A 14096-nucleotide genomic window follows, 5' to 3' on the forward strand; every position below is an offset into this window, starting at 1 on the left:
ATTCAAAAGGCTATCAATGATTCAATGTAACTTATGATGAACAGAAGTAATCAGTTTTCACACACCTCTTAACTCTTTAAAAGAACTACCTTCCTCTGTTTTTTCGACGGCTAAGATCAAGCGTAATTCTCTACACTCCTCAAAGTTAGTTTGTGAATTGGGATTTTACTTTTTACTTTAATTACCCAGACCAAAGAAAAGGAAAAACAAAACAAAAGAGACTAAAACCCTAATCCGCCCTCCATTCGTCACTATACCACCTCTGCAAGATCCACGTGTTTTCATATCTTCGATTGCATGCAATCATGGTGTTGATAATTCATCACTATACGTCAAAACCCACACACTTTCTCTTCTTATCTCCTCTTCTTCTACTTCTCTCCTCTGTTTCACTCTGTCTCAAGACGCACTGAGAAAGAACATGGATTTGAGGAAGTCCTTGTTGAACTTGGTGGTGCCTCCGGCGAGTATGGTGATGCTGGCCTGCGCGTGGCCTGCCTTGATTTTCATCAGGAGTTGTGAGTGGATTTACGGTTACTTCAACAATGAGAATATGGAAGATAAGGTCGTGATCATCACTGGTGCTTCCTCTGGCATGGGAGAGGTAATTAAAAAAAAGTTTAATTTCCGGCTAATTGTTTCATTTTGTACTTTTTTTTATTAAATTATCGAATATTTCTGAATCAAAAATGAATTCAGTCCAAGTAGAGAGGAATCAATTTCACATTGTCAAATTACAAGAATGTGGAGGAGAAATGTCAAAATATGACTTTTTAATCTGTTTAACCTTACAAAGTTGATAAAAAAAAGGAATGACCATGAGTATTGGCAATGATGTAGAGTTTCTGCGGTTTGTGAGTGCAGCAAATCGCATACGAATATGCAAAGAGGAAGGCAAAACTTGTATTGGTTGCAAGGAGAGATCAGAGACTTCGATTGATCAGCGAGAATGCGAGTCTTCTGGGTGCAAATCATGTCATGATCGCCGCCGCAGATGTGGTCAAGGAAAATGATTGCCGGAGCTTTGTTACCGAAACCATAAACTACTATGGTTCTGGTATGTCTATCATGTCATGATCTCATACTTGAATGTCAAATTTAACCCCGTATTGTATTTTCGCTTAGTTCGTGGATAATTTTCTCTTCTCAGTTGTGACATTGAAAGATTTAGACTAGACATAGGTTTTGGATTATCTATTTCATGTTCTGATTCTATAATGCTTGTCAACTTTGTTGATCAATGTTATAAATTTTATTGATCAATGCATACAAAATGGTTTGGGGTAAGATTTGATGATGGTTCGGATGATGAATGCATAAAAGCTTAGACAGCAAATCAGCAATGACAATATCCAAAAACTTTGTGGCTGCAATGTTATAGCGATTTCTGCTTCCTCGCAAATGTATATAACATGGTTTTATTGCTGCAGTGGATCATCTCGTGTTGACGACAAGTTTGGGGCACACATTCTACATTGAAGAAGTGACGGACACATCTGTGTTCCCCCATATTCTGGTAAGTCTATAGCATTTTGTGAATCTTTTAATGGATGATATTCGGCATGTTTCATACTACATTGATTTTGTCTTTGATGTGCAGGATATAAATTTTTGGGGAAATGTCTATCCAACTCTGGCTGCTCTTCCATACCTACATCAGAGCAATGGTCGTATCATAGTTAACGCCTCAGTCGAGAACTGGTTACCTCTGCCGAGGATGAGCTTATATGCTGTGAGTATATACAAATCGACAAATTTGCTGCATAACTTGAGTATGTGTTTTAATGTTTATTTCATTAATTGCATGGCTTACTTTTTCCTTGCTCTCTCTCTTTAATTTCTCTTGCAATTTAAAAGAAAGTTATTATACTCGAGGATTGCTAATATGTTTTTGCTTGTATTATGTAATTAATATATATTGGCTAGGCTGCAAAAGCGGCTCTAATAAACTTTTACGAGTCGCTGAGATCTGAGCTGAACGATGAGGTGGGAATAACAATTGCGACGCACGGTTGGGTTGGAATGGAAATGAGTAGAGGCAAGTTCTTGCTTGAGGAGGGTGCAGAGATGCAATGGAAAGAAGAAAGAGAAGTAAGATTCGCAGACATTGAATTGTTTATATTTGTAGCGAAAGTATATGCATGTATCTCAATATTGTATATATTGCTCGGTCTGATCGATTTTCCTCACTTGGGGTATCTATCCTAGGTACATGTGAGCGGTGGACCGGTGGAGGATTATGCAAGGATGATCGTTGATGCAGCTTGTCGTGGAGAGGCATACGTAAAGTTTTCAAACTGGCATGATATATTCCCCCTTTACAGGGCCTTTGTACCGAACCTTCTGAACTGGACACTCCAGCTGCTGATTGCACAAAATGGTACAAGAAGAACCTCTTTGATCGGCACGGGAAGGCCTCTTTTGGAGGGTGCCTCTCCAAGGAAACTCCTTGTAAGCCCTGCTATTTCCCATTACAGTCCCCAGCAGCAACAAAAAATGGAATGAAGAAGCCTTTGGCGAATTATTAAAGAGTCTTTGTAATTTTTTAGTTAGCTTTGTTTTTGAGAAATTGTGTTTTATTGTAGAATGCACTTTTGAGGGATTTTATTTGGCTTGTAATGAGGTTGAGAATAAGTGAAACCTAGGTTGACTAATATGAATTAGTCAAACACAAAAACTTGTTCTTTGCACATCCTAAAACAATGTCAAACGAGTTTGTCCGATTTAGATGTTTCTCTCAATAAAAATTAAATTAAGGATCTTCTGAGTCAAAACGATTTAATTGATTAAGTTTGTCCGATTGCTCTTTGTAGGAATTAAATTAAAGACCTTCCGAGTCAAAATGATTTAACCTCGTAAAGATTCATCGGCTAAGCTATAACGTACTGTGACTGTGCGTCTGTTGGGTCAAGACGTACGAGGACACCTTTGCCTACAAAGAGCCCATATTTTCATAGTCAGAAACATGGAACTAAATTGCAATGATGATATACATTCGGGGGCCCGAACCTGCTTCAGCGATGACGGTGTCGGTGCACCAATGGGTCAAGGGCATAGACTTGTGTGTGTCTAGGTACATTAGTTCAGATGCAGTCCTTTCAAATCACCAGACCTAGTAAAACTAGGTCGGCTAGATCTGTATCCCGTATCTAATAGACTAATACCAATATTATAAGGTCAAAAGTGTGGTAGACCAGTGTAGATCCCCGTCGGTGGGATCGGGTGTGGTCCGTATTGGCGTATTATACTTTCATATCCGATCGAGTCAACAAATTAATTATAGGATCTGAACCAAAACGCTCCACTTGCTCTTGCGTAGAAAATCTTGGATTACAGGATGTTGGACCTACTCACACGTTGTAATAATGGATTAATCAATAAGGCTAACACTTGGGTAAGCACAATGTTAAACCCATCACTTCAGTAGATGTTGTTGGTCTATTTTTGTTCTTGCACACACTCAATGTATACGACGGAAGAACTCTGCCATTCAACATAGTCAATTTGCATCTAGAAAAAATATGATAAAGTGATGTGACACATCTCCCAATCTATTTGATATATAGGCTCCGTTTGATAGAGTAGAAAGTTTGATTTTCAATGTTAACGGAAATGTTGTAGAAAAAAAACTGAGATTAAAGCTGTTAAATATGTTATGAAATGTTTGATGAATTAAAAATAGTCGCTAGCAGAAAAGTTATTGAGTGAAAGTATTATCTTGAATTTAATAATTTTTTAATCATTTTATTATTAAGTTTAATCTAATAAATATTTTAAAATTAAAAATATGATTTTTTTTATGTAATATGAGATTAAAATTTGTTAAGTAAAAAAATAATATAAATATTTTTTTAAGTAAAATTGATAAGGAAATGTTAATAAAAAATTGTTAAGTAAAATAATAATATAAATTTTTTAAGTAAAATTGATAAAGAAATTAATATATGTAATAAATGTATAAAGAAATTAATAAAGAAATTTTTTTAATGCAATATATTAGTAAAGAAAGTATTATAAAGGGCCCCACGATTTAAAAAAAATATTATTTAGGTATAAACAATGGGGTTCTCTGACAACTTTTAAAAAAAGACAAAAGAATTTTAATAATTATGTAGATCCCATGATTTATAAAAATCATAAAAAAAATACAGAATCCGTTGTTCAATAAGCTCCAATATAGAGCTTATTTTAAGCCAACCGACCGTTGCCGTTTGTGCAGTGATTCCGCTACAAACACTAATGCGTTTGGTAAGGCGAAGGTCGCCAATGACAAGCAGAGCGTTTCCGCTGACGCCGCCACCTTACCAAACATGCACTAATTATAGACTTTGAAAAATTGGAGAGCCCACGGCTCCCTCGAATTTACAACGAGTTAAAAGATCACAATTTATATTTCCAGGAAAAGAACATATAATAACTAATAAGAAGTGATGCATAATATCATATATAATGCCTCCATAAATATATATATACCATGATCATACAAAACCCATTACAGATTGATCAGTACTTCTATAGATAGTCTTCAACAGAAATGTTCAAGGCCTCACCACCTTCACTTCCCTGAGCTAACGTCCCTCTATAATCATCATCACCACATAAACCCATCTCCAAACCATGATTAGTCACTCCACCATGACAACTACTACTTCCCTCCTCGACCTTCACTTCCTTCTCTGAGACCATCCGTGCATCAATCGCCATGCCAGCATCAGATGCAGCTCTCTGCACTGACCTTGGAGACATATCCGTCCTAAGACCAGCCGGAATGGTCGTCGGGAAGTTAAGACCGTCGATAGAATCCGGTCCACGTAAGCAAAAGAATGCAATGTCATGTGCCACAGCAGCAGCTTCAGGTGATGAGTATGTGCCTAACCACAGACGTTCTTGACTGCCCGGAACCCGGATTTCCGACACCCATTTGCCCCATTTTCGACGCCGAACTCCCTGGTATTTCTTCTCTCCTCTTGAATTATTGCTTGTGTTGTGGTTCATCTTGTGAAGGTGAAGGTGGTGCAGAGAAAGTGATTGGAAAGAAGGATTTATATAGGTTGAAGATTATTGGAAAGTCAAAGGACAAGACATATGAGAGAATATACATGCATGTGTGGCTTTTAAAGTTATTGACCAACATATTTCAAGTCATAATTTTCAATGGTCCAAGTGGAGAAAATCTAGACCTTCTTTTTATTTATGTGGAACAAGTGGCCGGTGGTTTTGTGAACAATCCAATCCAAGTTGATGAATAGGATTGCCGGCTAGTGGCTACCACTAATTAATAATTATGACCAACTTTTTTGGCCTAATTACAAGTGTTTCACCCCACCAATTTTTAAAAATTGTTTTGGATTAGCTTGTTTAAATGGAGTAATTGGGTCCATTTAGTTTGCCCTGTTTCTATTTTTGGAAAAATTAAAAATGGGTATCTTCCTAGGATTCAAAAAATGGTAAAAATAAATAAATCATGTACCTATAAGATTCTAACAAATTGTACAAACCTTTATTTAAATTGCTTTTAATTAGTTGGATTACAAAAACACATTCTGGGCTAGTGATGTGAATGGTCTTGAGTCTTGACTTTTTTTGAGAATATTTGTTATTGAAACAATCACGTGGTGTAAAACGTGTGTTACTATTATGATATTCCCATTGCATAGTTCAGCTTGCCCTTTCGATTCTCTCAAGGACTAGGGTCTGAGTTGACCAGCCGGTCAACCTGAAATTATTAAAATCCGAAAGTGCAACCCTGTTTTTGCTTTCATGAAAGGACATGCAACAATTACTCGAGTGGTAGTTTAGTAAGTAAATCTCCATGAGGTTAAATTGTATAAACTCGGAGATTTTGAATTTGATTTTCACTTAGAGTAATATCATTATGACCACATATTGAATTTTAACACAACTTACACTATTGTCATCAGGAGAGAAACTTCCGTGTATACTACAAATCTGATATCCAAATTTAGATTCTTATCTGATGTTCAAAGAATAAGCTCGTATGAAACAACCAAGAAAGCCCAAGTTGTAAGATAACTTGGGTTCATGCATTTGCTATTAAATCTCCAAACATTGTGGTTGCCGCTGAAAGTGACTTGATTCATGAACAGGCAGGCATTTGTTAGAATGGGAAAAAAAAAACTTAAAATAGGTACATGGCCGTCAATCCATACTGAAAATAAGTAGAAGACCTTCATTATCATTTGCATCTAAGTTGAAAAACTGAAATTTTATTGTATATAAAGACTAAATAGAGCTATCAAATATACAACATTAGATGATATCAAAAGACTGAAGAGATGGTACAATTCAATGTGTTGCAACTGAACAGAGAAATAATCTTCCGATATTCTTTTCACCAGTGAAGAACCATGATGTCTAATTGAAAGCATTTGAAACAGAGTAAATAAAGTCCAAAAAGCCTGTTCCTTTTAGAAGACCTTTACCAGTCAGAAGCTCGAAATCTATTAATAACAGGAAGCCGATTGCAGCAGCCTTTCCATTTATCAACTCATTTGCTCCGGTGAATCCGAACCCCCCTCCATCCTCATCAACAATCATTTTCACCTACAATATATCATAAATAAAACAAGTCAAAAACAGAAGGAACTCAAAGACATAATTACGATTTTTTATTTCAGCGGCATCCAAACTGATAATGCAGTAGTTACCTCCTCCACATTGACATCAGATGCAGTCATTCCAGGTTGAGCTTTCCCACTGAAGACAATCTCTGCCAATGCATCGGATTTTTCACCTCCTCCCATGCTGATGTAAATATTTTGTTCGTCGGTTTTTATAGGATAAATGTAAAGTGTCCTCAGGGAAGGTGTTAGGGCTCTCAGAACAGGGTTCTTGGGATACCATTCTTTGACTTCTCCAGTTCGAAGATCAAATGTGCTGTCTGTTGACGGGCAGACTATACAGCCATCCTGTCCAGGTTAAAGAAAGCAAAACCATGAGGCTTCCAGCTCTCCAACCATCATCGACAATATTATAAGAAATTGCAATGCACATTATAAAATTCTCTTCTAAAAAATTATGCTTTTGGGTAATAGAGGTTCATAACTCAGCAATCTTGATGAAAATTGACACGGATAATAAAGCTTGGACCGTACTCTAATACTCTGAATAGCCATGGACTCTAACAAGATAACATGTTCTTCTCCATATCAAACATGGAAAGTCAACCTACTTTTTTTAATGAAGATATACTATTAATTTTAATGTTTGTTAATTGAGCAAGTAGGAGATCCGATCCTTCAACCTGTTCGAAATCCTAAGCAGTGGCTACCACTAGACCAAGAGCTCATTGTCCAGATAATGCATTTGAATCCATAATGAGAAAAACTAAAGCGAAATAGTTGTTCTCCGGCCAAGTGGAATTCACTGCACAAGCTAGCCAGCTAGCACATCCATCTACAATTCAATTCCATATTAGGAACTCCTAACATTTAGAGGACACTAGGAATTTAGTCTATTCAACAATTATCAACAGACTAACAGTTAAGCTAACCATGATGCAAACCAGCATCCAAGGCCCAGCCCGCACCCACATACGTATGGGCCGACTGTAACCAAGGCCCAGAACCAAGCCCAATCTCTAGGCTGGCCCGAAAACCTTGGCTGATGGGTTAAGGCAAGCCTCACGCATATATGGCGCAAAGCTTGCTCCCACTCTTCCGATGTGGGATAAGGGAAAGCTCCAGATCACTGCATCATTCCCTCCGTCTTCACAACGACACGTGTCCCACGTGACACGTGTCCCACGTGCAGGATTAACACGCCTGGGCACGTCTCGTGACCCGGGGCGAATCACTCGCCCACCCGCGGGCACACATGCACCCACACACGGAAGCGAGCCTTAGCTCCGATACCAAATTGATGCAAACCAGCATCCAAGGCCCAGCCCGCACCCACATACGTATGGGCCGACTGTAACCAAGGCCCAGAACCAAGCCCAATCTCTAGGCTGGCCCGAAAACCTTGGCTGATGGGTTAAGGCAAGCCTCACGCATATATGGCGCAAAGCTTGCTCCCACTCTTCCGATGTGGGATAAGGGAAAGCTCCAGATCACTGCATCAAACCATGTTAAAGCCACCATTTAAAACATTTCACAATTCCCAGCAGCCAAATCTACACTTGGTCAAACCATTCTACAAAAACAGGACAGCATGCTGGATACTCTCAGAGTCTCTGCCACAGTATTGTATCTGTCTAGATCTTGGTTTCACCGTATTCAGATACCCATTTTGCTCTATTGCTCAAATATTCCGAATAAAAGAGAGAAGTATTCATTTGGTATGCTAAAGAAATTGTTTTCTTAAGAGTTACAGACAAAATGACAACATTAACTAACCTGTGTGAGCTTGGCATTGAGCAATCCTTCAGTGTAAGCACCCTCAGCAGGCGACCGATTCTCAATGGCGAAAACCTGATCCTTGTACCACAGCAACAGTATCTCCTCTCCGTCCTGTATTATCACGCGCCGCTCCCCTCTCGGCAGCGCCGCCAAAGGCACCACGGGGACCCAGTTCAACTCACCACTGCCGCCAGAAGATTGAGACTCTTCATCACTCACAGAAGAAACTTGGGCCGCTTTACAAGTCAATTTGGCCCTCTGGCTATTACTGATGGCCGTCGTCCACGGAGGAGTGCTAAAATGGTGATTTAATGGGAGAGCAGGGAGAGAATGGTAAATTGGGCGGCGATGAGGTGGCAAGAGTTTATGGCTGGTGAATGAGAAGCGTGAAGGGGTAAAAGTGTAATTTTGGGTCAGCGGTGGAGGTGTGGTAGCCATGGTGGTGGAGAAGCAGGGAACGAGAGAATGCGATGAGTTTGGAGGGAGAGAAAAGAAAGGCTTTGATCATGCATGGACGTGTCATGCGCACCACCACCACAGAAAGTGGATAATGGAATGAGAAAAATCAAGGCCCATGTACCTAGACGGCCCATGATCGAGCTAGTCCATGGGCTAGTCTGCGGATCTTGCAGGCCTGTCAATACCCTATGGACTGAAGGCACACTTCAATTCGATGTCTCAAAACAGAGATTAGGAAGAGGTAAGAAGCACAAAAAAAAAAATGTGAGAGAGGTTTGATACAAGGAACCAATATTTACACACGAGTTTGATCTCAATTCTCAATGCACACATGTTTTCTTTAAATATTTTAATTTACCAAATTATTTTTAAATAAAATTACTATAAAACCTATTTATCTTCCTTATTAGTAAAGAGGAATTGATTTTGAAATAAATATTAAATATCTTTTAGTTGTTATCAAAGCAAGTTGAGATATATTGGAGTTGCTTGGCCTAGGCGGGTCTTGCAAGTAGATGTTTAATCCTGTGATTTGTCTGTGGGTATTCCTCCTCCCTAGTATTAAAAAAAAAAAAAGGAGTTGAGATATATATATAGATGGGGAAGGGTAGTTTAGGATTTTAAATGTTATATGATTAATATGTATGAAAGAGTTTTTTAGGAAATTCTATGTGTATCAAAAAACAAGTAGGAGCGTGTTAAATAATTGTGTGCATTGAGTCGAAGCTCGTGTGCAAATATCGGCTCCCTTGATACAATCCAATTTATGAAAGGTATGTTCGCTTTGGGTCAAAGCCCAAAGTAAAAAAAGCCACAAATCCAAATTTGAGAAAAAGGAGTCGGGACTACTTCGGTCCTTGATTTTTCTATAATTTGATGAATTTGAGAGAGATTAGAAAAAGGAGATGAGAAGCATAAAAAGAATGCGAGAGAGGTTTGACACAATCCCAATCCACTAGAGGTACTGTTGGTTTTGGGTTTAAGGTCAAAGACCAAAGTCAAAAAAAAAAGCCACAAGTCCAAGTATGAGAAAAAGGAGTCGGGACTACTTCGGCCCAAAGACTAAACCGGGCCACTGGACCATGGAGGCTCGTTTAAAAGACCTGCAAACCATGTCACTAGAAATGTTAATTTTCCTTTGCTTTGTGCAACCTTCAAAGTTGTATGTTAGTGTTGACATTAGTCGTTAAAAGGAAAGTAGTGTCGGTGTCTAAAAGGCTCTGCTCTTGATTCATTCAGTGAATGACAATGATGACCAAAATGTTTCGGACCCTTTGTAAGTGTCGGAAGACAACAATTGGTGTATTTTTTATTTGCTTCTTCATTTTATAAACCCTAATGTTTTATACTTCAATATTGGATCTTATAAATGCTACTTTTTTTTTTTTTTATGCTGGTTGTGTTATTCATAGCATGAATAGGTGAATAATTTCTGGTAGGGCAAATTGGGTTTTTATAAAAAAAAAATTAGAAGATATTCTTCCTTTTTATTTTGTGACATAACTATATGTGTGTATATATCTCATAGGATAATCCTCCTATACAGACGCACATACATTTTAAAATTTATAGACGTCTCGTCTTAACCGATAAATTTGACAGACGATTAAAATTAAAGATAATTAAAAAAAAAATTAAACACGAAGGTTTATTCATATTTGGATTATACTAGATATGTTGGTTTTCGATGACTATTTCAATTGAAAATTGATTGGGGAAGTTGTGTCTTGTCTAAACGAGTCGAATGGTACCGTCGGTAGTTAAAGGTGGCCTAATTGGCGATAGGAAGAGTTGACGGTGCCATGGATTCAAGCTCAATTTCTCAACATGAATTAAGTTTTGACTAGTCGATAAAGATTTGTGACAGTTGAGAGATTCATTTTGATAGGTGGATGGTGTGAAATTGTGGCCAAACAGTGTTTTTGGTATTGGGATACCAACAGAGACGTATGATGTGTATTTTTATAATTAAATATGTTTATTGTTGAAGCTTAACATGATCCAGCTGTTCTCAAATTAACTCATGATGGTAAATTTGGTTATATGGAATTTTTTTCCCAAGTGTTGGTATCAAAAAGTTGAAAGCTACAGATTTTGACTTTGCGTGGACAGTTTTGTTTTCTTTGTTGGAAATTATTTAATGGGTGCCTGTCACGTGCATCTTGATTGTTGATCTAATCGGACGGATGGGACTCTTCCTGAGAAAAAAAATTTTGATGTAAAAAGAAGAGTTATATTTTAGCTAGAAGACAAAGTAGAGGAGATATAGTGATATACATAAACAAATATAGTATAAAATAATATAGTAGTCAATGCTGACTAGAGACCTAACTGGAGTGGAGAGGCTTACCAATAGGGAATCAAACAATACGCACGTGCAATAAAAGGATATATAAATGATAGAAGAAAACTGCTAGTAAATTCAATTCAAACACATTAAAGTGATATTATCCACACATATTTGTTCTACTATGTCGTCTCTGAAGTACTTAGGTTGGGAAAATGCATTATTTATGTGAGAGGAACTAAACCTTTGCTTATATATATATATCACTTGATTGAAAATTTTTAAGTGGGGGATTCCTCACTTTATTTAAAATGATTGATACATCTAACACCATTTATTATATGTAGGTGTGATCCTCACACGTGATGAGACCTACGTGTGAATGATGTTAAATGGATCCCGTACTTTAAATGAAGTGTGAGATCCCGCACCTGAGAAACCCTTATCACTTGATTATGTTAGAACAATCAAACGTGGAGCTACTTATAAAAACACAAATGGCTATGTATCGATGTCCAGTCCTTCAAGGATTAATTAGAAGAAAACTCATGACTAAATAATTTTTATTACAATTTCCATGTAATTTTTGTACTATCCTTAATTTTGAGAAGCCACAAAGTTAATCTTATTGGGACAACAATCTTTGTCAACCTTTTGGGTCTAACGCGTTCGTGATCATAACATTGAACACCGCATAAGTATATCTTCCATTAATGCATAAGCCCAACACAGAAGAACCGTCTTTTCCCTAAGAAAATCTAAAATCACTTTTCAATAATATAAAAACTAATTGCTCAATCCATTAAAATTCGTTGCCACGTTTCGGTTAGATAAGCAATGGTGCAAATCCACCTCAACACACAACCATAACTGGATCACACTACCAACTCTGGAACCTGTGGAAATCTATCAAAACTATGAATACGAGGTAATAAAACTATGATTGACTCAGCGATAATTATACATTTGTGTATTGCCACACCTAACAAAGATAATTACACTTTCAATGGTAATTTTTTTAAACTTCACGCCTTCAATGACTAATCAAATTGTCTTCTGGTTTACTGGGTTTTTAGATTAAGTTGAGTCGATGAATTAAGCAGAGCAAAAAACAGAGCATCCGAGAAAGTGAGCTTTCAGAGCCATTTCTTCGAACACTTTTTGATCATATTAACAGTGAGATCACATCAGCTTGACTACATTAATCTAAGTTTCAGAGCCAAAAGAAGTATTAATAATTAATTTGCAATAGATTTTGACATGGAGAAGGAACTCTTGCGTATGGATATTGGGTGGGGTCGGAATCTCCTTTGCCTCATTTTCCTTCAAACCGCGTCCCTAAACAGGAAATACAAAGATTTTTTCTTTGATCCAAACAAATTTTGGATGAAAACCAAATTAAATAGATAATCCATAAACACACACTTGTCACTGGGTTGAGTGGGATTTTCCATGAAAACTCACTGAAGAAGAACAAGCGACGAGCATACCTACCAACATCGGCACCTCCCCACGTTTCAATGATCAACAATGGAGCACTATCACAACACTTATATATACACACACACCATACTTAACTTGATCACACTACCTCTCAAAGAAATCTCATTTTCTGTTTTATTTTCATTCATGGAACAACACAACACTAATCTTAGTTATACTCCTCCTCCTCCTCCTCCAAGTAGCGTTGGAGCTGCCACGTCAAGTTACAGGGGAGTCCGGAAGAGGAAATGGGGCAAGTGGGTATCTGAAATACGCGAGCCGGGTAAAAAGACCCGGATTTGGCTTGGATCCTTTGAGACGCCGGAGATGGCGGCGACAGCCTATGACGTGGCGGCATTTCACTTCAGGGGACACCAGGCACGACTTAACTTTCCAGAATTGGTGACCAATGGGGTTTTTCCTATGCCTGCCAGCTCATCCGCAGAGGATATTCGGATGGCGGCGCAAGAAGGCGCATTGAGGATTAGAACCACCACGTCCACCAGTGTTGTGGGTGGTTCAGAAGGTGGTGTTGCACCTGTCACGGTTAGGCTGTCGCCGAGCCAAATTCAGGCGATTAATGAGTCTCCATTGGACTCGCCTACAATGTGGATGGGAATGGCAGAGGAGTCTATGTTGTTCTCTGCCGGTTATGGTGATGAGAATGAATGGGGTTATGTGGAAAATCAAACCGACTCTCTTTGGGTTCCTTAATTTTGATTACCTAATATAATATAGTAATTAATTTACGAAAATTTACTTAATATGTGTTTCCTTGTTTTTTTTTTTTGGGTCATGTTTCGATAAGTAGGTAGGAGAATATTGTGATTTGTGAACATGTAGTCTGTCTCTAAATGAAATTTGATTACTCCTATTTTGTTGGGTGTATTGTGTCATGTGTGGAAACGCCAGAAACTAAATAACAAAGGCTGTTGACATTAATTACTCTCAAACACAATTAAATATGGTGAGGTGTCAAACTCGTGGCAAAAAAAGTAAAGAGGATAATTGTTGCAGGGTCAAAAAAAAAAAAAACATTGGTGACTTCATTTCTGCCAAAGCCCATTAGAGTTAAGGAGCCTATAGTGGTAGTCACTATAGTTTTAGTCACGAATATTCAATCTGTTTATCAGATTGGGGTCACACAATTTTTGAATTTGATAAACAAACTGAATATCTACTATTAAAATTGCATATATGCTATTAAAACTGCAGTCACTTTTACGGCATAGCCTCATCCACGCCCTTCGACCTAACACCGAAATGTGATATGACCTCAACAGACTGAAAATGATCTCCCTCTGCCAACAACAACTAGTAATACAAATAATGTAGATTAAGCTTTTGATAATAACACTCTCATCTTGTTCCAATAACGACGGATGATTCAACAATTCCCAATCCAGCCCAGCCCGGCTCGAAACCAATTTTGTAGATTGCTCTGTCGAGAAAAACAGAGAGAGTACATTGCTGGTCTGAGGAAGGAGAGGATCGGCCATTGTTAAATT

The 14096-nt window shown here is 37.9% G+C and overlaps 4 protein-coding genes across 4 annotated transcripts; 2 read left to right on the forward strand and 2 right to left on the reverse strand.

Annotated features, from left to right (window-relative positions):
- The first annotated feature begins 154 nt into the window (after positions 1-154).
- On the forward strand, positions 155-2719 carry LOC119990832 (11-beta-hydroxysteroid dehydrogenase B-like). The gene is made up of 6 exons (XM_038836957.1): positions 155-604; positions 865-1057; positions 1431-1516; positions 1601-1732; positions 1927-2091; positions 2209-2719. Exons 1-6 carry the CDS (start codon positions 422-424, stop codon positions 2503-2505), a joined length of 1056 nt encoding a protein of 351 aa, XP_038692885.1. The 5' UTR covers positions 155-421; the 3' UTR covers positions 2506-2719.
- A 1651-nt stretch (positions 2720-4370) lies between these two features.
- Positions 4371-5027, reverse strand: LOC119990833 (ethylene-responsive transcription factor ERF019-like). Its single transcript, XM_038836958.1, has one exon. The coding sequence runs from the start codon at positions 4993-4995 to the stop codon at positions 4513-4515; it is 483 nt and encodes a 160-aa protein (XP_038692886.1). The 5' UTR covers positions 4996-5027; the 3' UTR covers positions 4371-4512.
- Positions 5028-6211: 1184 nt separating this feature from the next.
- Positions 6212-8878, reverse strand: LOC119991896. The gene is made up of 3 exons (XM_038838432.1): positions 8358-8878; positions 6669-6929; positions 6212-6564 (listed from the first exon to the last, which is right to left on the reverse strand). The coding sequence occupies exons 1-3, from the start codon at positions 8796-8798 to the stop codon at positions 6376-6378; spliced, it is 891 nt and encodes a 296-aa protein (XP_038694360.1). The 5' UTR covers positions 8799-8878; the 3' UTR covers positions 6212-6375.
- A 3503-nt stretch (positions 8879-12381) lies between these two features.
- On the forward strand, positions 12382-13419 carry LOC119990423 (ethylene-responsive transcription factor ERF021-like). Its single transcript, XM_038836325.1, has one exon. The coding sequence runs from the start codon at positions 12637-12639 to the stop codon at positions 13300-13302; it is 666 nt and encodes a 221-aa protein (XP_038692253.1). The 5' UTR covers positions 12382-12636; the 3' UTR covers positions 13303-13419.
- The last annotated feature ends 677 nt before the right edge of the window (positions 13420-14096 follow it).

Source organism: Tripterygium wilfordii, chromosome 22, assembly GCF_013401445.1.
Source record: "Tripterygium wilfordii isolate XIE 37 chromosome 22, ASM1340144v1, whole genome shotgun sequence".
Lineage (NCBI taxonomy): Eukaryota > Viridiplantae > Streptophyta > Magnoliopsida > Celastrales > Celastraceae > Tripterygium > Tripterygium wilfordii.

Bases quoted from the DNA above. Each gene is read 5' to 3' on its own strand.
- LOC119990423 (XM_038836325.1), top strand. From the start codon at position 12,637: ATGGAGCACTATCACAACACTTATATATACACACACACCATACTTAAC.
- LOC119991896 (XM_038838432.1), bottom strand. From the start codon at position 8,798: ATGGCTACCACACCTCCACCGCTGACCCAAAATTACACTTTTACCCCT. The intron at 6,930-8,357 runs GTTAGTTAATGT...TAACCTGGACAG, and splicing joins TCAATGCCAAGCTCACACAG to GATGGCTGTATAGTCTGCCC. The intron at 6,565-6,668 runs GTAACTACTGCA...GATATATTGTAG, and splicing joins CTGATGTCAATGTGGAGGAG to GTGAAAATGATTGTTGATGA.
- LOC119990832 (XM_038836957.1), top strand. From the start codon at position 422: ATGGATTTGAGGAAGTCCTTGTTGAACTTGGTGGTGCCTCCGGCGAGT. The intron at 1,058-1,430 runs GTATGTCTATCA...TTATTGCTGCAG, and splicing joins CATAAACTACTATGGTTCTG to TGGATCATCTCGTGTTGACG. The intron at 1,733-1,926 runs GTGAGTATATAC...TATATTGGCTAG, and splicing joins CGAGGATGAGCTTATATGCT to GCTGCAAAAGCGGCTCTAAT.
- LOC119990833 (XM_038836958.1), bottom strand. From the start codon at position 4,995: ATGAACCACAACACAAGCAATAATTCAAGAGGAGAGAAGAAATACCAG.